Here is an 8,587-nt window from a genome sequence, read left to right as displayed (position 1 = left end):
ATATGTGCTATGAAAAAAAGTTGTTTTCTATTATTTGCTTTGAAAAGGCTGCCATGAAAAAGCTAAAAGTTGTTTGATTCAAAGCTTCTATGAAACTGTAGATTTCATATAATACATTGGAAGACTGTTTACATGCAAATTGATCATGCATGGTGCAATCTTTTCCGTGATGATTGGTATAATTTTCATCATTATCATATTCCATATATACATATAGATAACACAAAATCAAGAATGGATTATTAAAATTGTTATTACAATACAAACAAACACACACACCCATATGACCTGTCGTTGCTTCCTTGTATAAAAAAGAAGCAACGAATTGCATTGCATGTCCTGCAAAAATAACCTCAATTATGCATGCTAGAGACCCTCTACTCGATCATACCAAACAATAGCATCTCAAAACTGCAGTTACAACCGTTACGGAACCTTCAAATGAGTACTTGATTACTACTACACCAAGCTTTATTCTTCTACGTACCTTCTTGGAGCAGTAGAGATCAGTGACCTAATCATACCTGGTTGCCGGGGCGAAGGAAGCTTCTAGCTGAGCTCAGTGAGAGCTGGCCTTGCGAGTGGTCGAGGCTATTTTGTACTGGGAACTGATAACCGGTGGCTTCTTCTTTCATGGTGAATCCGCCGCCTTCCGACGAGTAGAAGACGAGCTGAGGCCCCGGAGCAGCAAGAGACAGCAGAGATGAGAAGGGCGAGTGGCCGTGAGCCACCGTCTGATGATCATGGGCGGCGGCATCATCGGCATTGGTACCGGTCCAAGACTCGCCGGGCGTGTAGTACAAGCCGTGAGCCAGCGGCATGGTGGCGTTGACGAGGCGGATGGAATTGTTGAGGCCCATGAGCCCTTTGACGCCGGCGTGGCAGTGGCGTTTGTCGCCGTCGGCCTCGGCCCGGTCGGCTGCGAAGGGCGCCACCATGGATGGCGGCGGCAGATGGGCGACGAGGTCCTGCGCTGCCTGCGGTGGGAACTGAAGCGGAGGCAGCTTGTCGATCTCGTGCTGCGCGGCGTCGAGCAGCCAGTCCACCACCTTGCTCGGCTGGCTGAGGCCCAGCCGGTCCTGGAGGTCGTAGAGCTGTATCGCCGTCGGCACGGACAGCCGCACGCGCCGGTCGCGCAGCCCCTTGACCGTCCTCACCTTGCTGTGCCGGTCCTTGCCGCCGAAGACCCGCGACACGCGCACGATCCTGGACTCCGTCGACGGCGGCCAGTGCCGGGAGCTCGGCAGCACGGGACTCTTCGCGACGGCCCTGGCCGCGGTCGTCGGCCCCTCGGCCTTGGTGCGCCCGGCCCCCAGGTCTTCATTGGTGAGGTTGCCGCTTATCATCTCTTATTATCCACTCATGATCACACACACACCTAATAACAACGGATCATCATCAGATAATAAGTCAGAACTGAACAAGACAGTCTAGTGTCTAGACTCTAGACTCGTGCAGGGGCCGGGGGGAAATAATTCGGCATGCATGAAATGAGATCGATGGCGCATTGGCCACAGTGCGTGCTGGTGAGCAGCATGTGGAATTGTGAATGGATGGATCTGGCATGGCCACTGTTGTCCACTGGTAAACGAGCACAGAGCAGCCTTATTCGGTAAAAGACATGAAGAATCACGGAAAGATATGGCACTGAAACATGAACTTGGTGTGGATACAGTGGACTGTAGCCCTCTTTATATGCTTTAATTTTGCTTACTACTCTACAAGCGGCAGTCAATGTAAATCTGAAGGTGTTTATTAAAGAAACAGACGAATTATATTAATATGATGTTGGTTAACAAAAGATTAGCTTTAGTGGCGTTTAATTTATGAGCTCTTTGCATTGGATATTTGGATTCAACACAGCAATGTGTCAGTACTCAGTATCAAATTACCATACAGTATATAAGTCCTATATATCCAAGATTAGCAAGAGATACTGGAGAAAATTAGAAACCAGAGGGAGCTAGAATTAACGGGGACGATATAGATAGATGAGGAACAAAATCAAAAGCCGCCATGAAAAATCAGATTGAGCTGCATCTCTGGGTTCCAGTGTATCTTTCCTTGTTCTGCAGGTAGAATGAAGCACATATACGACACTAAAAGAAAACGTGATTACGTTTCCCCAAAAGACAGAAGGCACTAACTACACTACTCCACTGCACACATAAAAACAAGGGAGTGTGTGGAGCGCGTATGCGCTAGTACGTGTTGAAATAAAATTGTGGAGTAAATGTTAAAAAAAAAGGAGCAAGAGCTGGAGAAGAAACTAAAATCCGGGCAGCTGCTGCATGTAGATGATGGTAGATCCATTAAGAACCACTTACAAGCATCATCAAATTGCCGGCCCAGCTCAGCTCAGAGATAGATCAAATAGCTTCGACCATGGCTCCTAGTCCTACTACGGCTGATGAATCAAAAAACGGGATGGCCCAGCTGGCGGGCCGGCCTGACGCCGCACGGGTCGGAGGAGTCCGTCCGGCCGGCGACTCAGCCCGGAGCGAGGGAGGAGCTCTCGATCGGTATCAGGAGATGGAGTAATGGTGATGTGGATCGACGACCGGCCGGCTCTGGACCTGCGGTGTAAGCCCCAGAAAGCTGTATTGGCTGGAGAATTAAGGGGGACAGAGAAGAAGGAAAGGGAGAGGTGGTTTTGGCCGGCCGGCTATCGACTAGCTAGCTGCTGCTGGTGTTTGTACTGATATCGTCGTGATGGGAGCAAGCACTAAGCTTGTGAGTTGTGATGGACTTGTGTGTGGTGCTAGCTTGCTTGCACCATCCAACAAAATGATCATCAGCTGGCGGCGTCGCTTTCGGGCCCCTGTCGTGCTCCTCGTGTGTGATAAGCAAGCTACCTGCGGCGTGTTGTTACCGTCGACCACATATAATGGTGACCGCGCCGCGCGGTGATGAGTGATGACTCCATCGATCTCTCTCGGCACGTACGGCCGGTGAGTAGTGCAGGAGTGGTTGACGGCCGTGTGAGCTACACACGTGCGTGTATGCCGCCACACCTTCACACACACGTGTGGTATGAAGCTAGCAAATTTATGTCTGACGATATCTGTCCCTCGATCGTAACGGATCGGAAATAAAGTTATTTCTGACGGCCGCCGTCGAAAATTGCTTATGTCCGACGATCGAAAATGGTCGTCGGCAATTACCTTCGATAACGGCTGTAACGGTCGTTGGTGGGGCCCACACAGCTTATGTCCGACGGCCCACTGATGGCCACCGGACGTAAGACTATTCAGCAAGTGCATAAAACCCCCTATTTTTTAAATTTCTGACATTTACATAAAAACACAGATTTCATATATAACCACGTATTCACAATTACATCCACAAACATCAATTCACACAAGCATTCACATTCTCAAACATCACATCACATTCACAAACACATAGTTCCAAATAGTTGCAACAAGTCTTTGACATCAACATATAGTTCCAAATCAAACACTGACATAGTTCGACATTCACATAGTCTTTGACATCAACGTTGACATAGTTCCAAATCAAACACATTTGAAGAACTGTCACACATATCCATCATCTGGTTGGTTGGAGTTATAGCCACTTCCTCCGTCTGTACTCTGGGTGTTGAAAATGTTGTTCACCCAAGAAGTCAAAGCATCGTTTTGACCAGACACGTCTCCAGGTGCGGCAACTAAAACGGGAGGTGTCTTAAAGCCCTATAACACACGCACATGAAATATTAACCAATAAGTTCTCCATTTTAACACATAAAGCATCTATGAACATGTCACACACACATATGTGTACATACCACATGGAATTATGACGGAGGTGGAGGCGACAACATTGGCGGCGGCAATGCAAAGTCCGGAGGCGGTATCCCATATGTTGGCATCGGGACGCCCGCTTGTTGTGCCAGTTGCTACAAAAAATTGTTGAGAAAATAAGGTACACATCATGTGTTTTTAGTTGTTACGAACAAAATATTACTTCAACTTACCGAGAGTAGAGCTTGATTCTGGACCTGGAGGTTCGAATAATACTCGTCCTTCTTTTTCTGGTACTCAGCTTGCTGCCTCTGATGCTCTCTCTCTCTCTCTATATATATATTATTATTACTCGTATATATAGAAGAACAATCGTAATTTATTACGTAGTTAAACTAATAAACCACCATACCAGTACAATATTATATAGAAAAAACATTTCACGAGACCCTAAATTATATAAAATAACCTTATTTTCAAGGGCGTAATAATTACCCTTAGAAATTAAAAGTTTAAATTATCTAGACACCATTAAATAAATTAAAACAAGCTAATTTAATTACATAAACAAACTCAGACAATCGGACATAACAAACTAAACAATATTTAACAAATAAATCATATAGTACTAAAAATAACTACTAGCAAACGATTTATATGCATCTACAAAACTATAGTACAACCCAAAAAAATATTCACTTAAAAGGTGTCGGACGACGTGGGTAGGACGCCGGCGAGGTGGTGAAGGTGGGGCTGACGTCGGCGTGGAGGGCGGGGCGGCCGAGCGCTGGCGTGTAGGGCGCCGGTGTCTGGGGTGGGGCGGGCAGGCGCGGGGAGGCACCGGCAGGGGCTCCGGTGGGGGCTGTGGGCGGCGGCGTCGTGGTGAGAGAGGCAGTGAAATGAAACGGCGTGGCTCGGACTGACGGGATTAAAATCACTTATATCCGACGACGCGTCTGATTGACAGCTGTCAGACGTAACATTACATCCGGCGGCCGTCAAGGAAGTCGTCGGACATAACGTTTGAACCTGTGACTGTGAGCGATTAAGCTTGCTAGATGACAATATATACGTGCATATACTGTTATCTGAGTACGAAGATACACGCATTGTCGTCGCTCTCATGGAGTTCTCATCCGATATTATGCACACCCATGCATATAAATATCACATTCACATCATTTCATGACACGAGGATCGCATGACGACGACACTACTATATCACACACCAAGTTCGATGACAACGGGCGGGCGCTGCGCTGGGCACATACAATGTCTCTCGCGGTGTTCTTGTATACGACGAAGCTAGCTTTGCATTGCATGTCCTTGAGCTATTCCATAATCCATATAGGCCGGGCAGGGACCATGCATGCTTCTTTCGCACTACAGGAAAACGCCCAGTTTCCGACGGCCTAAACCGTCGGAAATAAGTTCTGAACCGTCGGAAGTAGTTACTTCCGACGGCTTAAGACGGGTCCCGTCGGAAGTAACGCCGTAGGGGATACCCAGTCGGAAGTATCAGCGTTTCCGACGGGGCCGTCGGAAGTAAACTTATTTCCGACGGCGCCACCCTGGCCGTCGGAAATAAAGCGAGGTGGGCCCCGCAGACGGCCGCCCGCCGGCGCCTGACGCCGTCTCAGCTTATTTCCGACGGGGCCGTCGGAAATAAGCGGCCGTCGGAAGTAGTAAAAAAACAGAGGAACAGAATTTGCCTGCCTTTTGTTTTACAAACAATCACACAAATTCAATCTGCACACAATATCCAGTTTTCATCCAGAATCACATACAATACCACATGAAACACACAATAACACAAGTTCACAAGTTAAAGCACAAATTCACAATGTTCACAAGTTCACATGTTCAGAAGTTCACAATAACACAAGTTCTCAATACCACAAGTTCACAAGTCCATAGTACGAGAAAAACACAAGCAGACAGGCTACTCAAAATGGAGGAGGTTGATCAAATGGATGTGGTTGATTTGATCCGCTAGCTCCTCCACTGTTTAGAAGACCGTCCACAAAAGAAGCGACCGCATCTTCAGAGTCCTCATTTCCCGGAGTTAGCAAGTTTCCTGGAGGGACCTACAACATTCAAAAAAATGTGATAGTAGTTAAATTCTTGTTATGCAACGTCAAAAGAAAAAGTCAAGTAATATAACCTGAGGTGCAGGTGTGGGCCAACTAAATTGTGGAGTCGGTACAAACTGCGGGATAGGTGGAGGAGGTGGCATAGTCATCGCTGAAAAATCTGGACGTTGCCCTAGTGCTATTTGCTGAAAGAAATTGAAAGCTATGTTACGAGGATATATTAGAAAATATGTGCTCCAATTATAGTAGAGGCTCACGAGGATCTAATTACCTGCATCATCTCCTGCTGTCGTGCAAATTGAGCAGCCCAGTACTCTTGTTGTTGCTTGTTATACTCCTCCTGCCGCCTCAAAGCTTCCTGCATCCGGATCAGCTCGGCGTTTCCTTGGGTACTAGAGCGAGGACCACGGCTAGACGACCTCGATGGACGAGACCTTTCAGGCCTCACCTGAGTCGAGTCGATAACACTACCAAACATGGGGTAACTAGAAAAAAACAGAAAGAAGTTAAACACGCAACACATCATGTTAGAAAAGATCAAATCGACGAATTAATAATAGCAAACTCACCGTCCATGAGGTTTTCCGCCTCCACTAGCATACACAACCTGAGGATCGATAGGCTGATTCATCCAATCATAGTCTTGCCCATGCTCCGACATCATGGAAGCACCATATGAGGCCTGACAAATAATAAACAATGCAGTTATATTTTTCTCGACTCTTAGAATAGAAGTGCATTGTAACTAGTTGCGAAAGTCTCACCACACGCTCAGCAGCTGACTGAGAACACAACTGTTCTGGATTTGTAGGATCCGACCCCCTGTGACCTCTAAGGTAAACCTGAACATCACTCGGCGTAACACCAGAACTAGCTTCCTACAGGCAAGAGAAAATAACATAAACACATAGAAGATTCATGATATGCACGACCATAAATTACACTTACCATGCGCTTTGCCAAACGAACGTGGCCATCACCACCATATCTGTGGTGAACATCATGCCCACGATTTGAGCTGTTTCTCATTGAAACACCTTTAAATCCATCTGTTGCCCAATATTTGCATACAGCCCGCCAACCAGCCTCATTTGATGCCATCCATGGCACCGAGTCTGAAAACTTTATTTCGATCCAATGTATTGTTAGTACTAACACTTGGACATGAATTAGGATAAAAACAATTTACCTCAAGATATTCTTCTTCGGTTAAGTATTTGTTTGATGCCTCACTTTTGGAACGTGGCCGACGTCCTTCCTGCCTTAATATGTAATCAGAAGTGACCTGGATCCGAGCATAATACATCTGATCCCTAACCAAGGTAGTCGCGCTCTTGTTAAAAACGATCCGTGCACGATCGTTCATACTTCCATCTTCAGGCAACTTGTAACGTTTCTGAAAAAAACAAGAAACAAGATTTTTAGCACATTGTATAGTTGAATCAATTCAAGTTGGGCTAGAGAACATACCCAGAACTCATGCCACACAGCACCTTGGGCATTCCTATGTTCCGCATTGAACGCGAGCCCGTACTGATCCCAAGACATACAAGGCACCTCAACGCCTTTCTCCATCACTACACCAGGCCAGAGATATTTGCATATACTTCCCAAAACTTTATTCACCTGTGTGCGACGTCCTTGACCTTGAAAAGATGCATCAATCCAAGACCTGCAACCACATTGTACAAAAGAAGCATTAACAAATTTCATATAATGCATGAACAAATATTTAACATTAGAATCAACTCACTCGTCGCCACACGGTACGATCAAAATCTTATCCTCCTCACGAGCAGGAACTTTAGGAGGAGGCACCCAATGTGTTTTCCTCGACTTCCGTGCCCGAGAAGACCCTCCACCACTAGAAGCTCCAGCATCACTGCTAGGCCATGAGTCCCATCCGCCTGCTGACCATCCACCCTCAAACTGACCACCACCGGAAGACCACCCATCTCCACCTCCACCTCCAGCATCATCTTCCTGCTCATAGTCTGCATCGGCCGCATCGTAATCGGCCGCATCCTCACCCCTCGCCTCCTCCTCTCGAGTCTCGTTAACATCCTGCACATGAAACACTTTAATCATTAGATTCATATAAACATTACTATATTGAAATAAAATAATAATTTAGAGTAATCACACCTGTCCATGCATATCAGGTGGAAGATGTTCCATCAAAGCCTGTCGTCTGTTGCTCGAGAGCGACTCGGTACCCTGGAACAGACACTCCTGTGCTTTGCTTCTTCCTGAAGAAGAAGAAGAAGAGCCCTTCGTCATGCCCTTCACAAAATTCTTCAACTTTCGAGCCGCCATCCTGCATATTGAAAATTATATTAGTATAACAATAAAGAGATAACAACATAGTATAACAATAAATTAAATTTTATAGAGACCAGGGAACCCTAACCTTAATGGGCTGGCAACCCAACTACATATACATGGATATAATAGGAACACACACTAACACTTATAGAAGAACAAGTATCAAGTGTTTTTATGTAGAGGAGCTGATTTGGTCTATATGATCAAGTTGAGGGGCTTTAGTTGTTATTTATAAGATAGTTGTCTGCTGTTTTGGATTTTGCAGATGGCCATACATTTCAATATTGGTAAAAAATGCCTAGGATAATGGGGTTCTATACTGCGGTATGCTCTATTGGCATTTGGCAATGCTATTTTTGGTTATAAGGTGTGTATCAGTAGTGGTTTGGTCATCAGGAGGTTACTCGTAGAGAAATTGATGGG

The 8,587-nt window shown here is 46.0% G+C and overlaps 1 protein-coding gene across 1 annotated transcript; it reads right to left on the bottom strand.

Annotated features, from left to right (window-relative positions):
* Window positions 1–285: 285 nt before the first annotated feature.
* Window positions 286–2,690, bottom strand: LOC100194214 (uncharacterized). Its single transcript, NM_001352805.1, has 2 exons — window positions 2,328–2,690; window positions 286–1,378 (listed from the first exon to the last, which is right to left on the bottom strand). The coding sequence occupies exon 2, from the start codon at window positions 1,344–1,346 to the stop codon at window positions 519–521; it is 828 nt and encodes a 275-aa protein (NP_001339734.1). The 5' UTR covers window positions 1,347–1,378; window positions 2,328–2,690; the 3' UTR covers window positions 286–518.
* Between the last annotated feature and the right edge of the window lie 5,897 nt (window positions 2,691–8,587).

Source organism: Zea mays, chromosome 8 (genome assembly GCF_902167145.1).
Source record: "Zea mays cultivar B73 chromosome 8, Zm-B73-REFERENCE-NAM-5.0, whole genome shotgun sequence".
Classification (NCBI taxonomy): domain Eukaryota; kingdom Viridiplantae; phylum Streptophyta; class Magnoliopsida; order Poales; family Poaceae; genus Zea; species Zea mays.
This window is presented reverse-complemented; position numbering and strand designations above follow the sequence as displayed.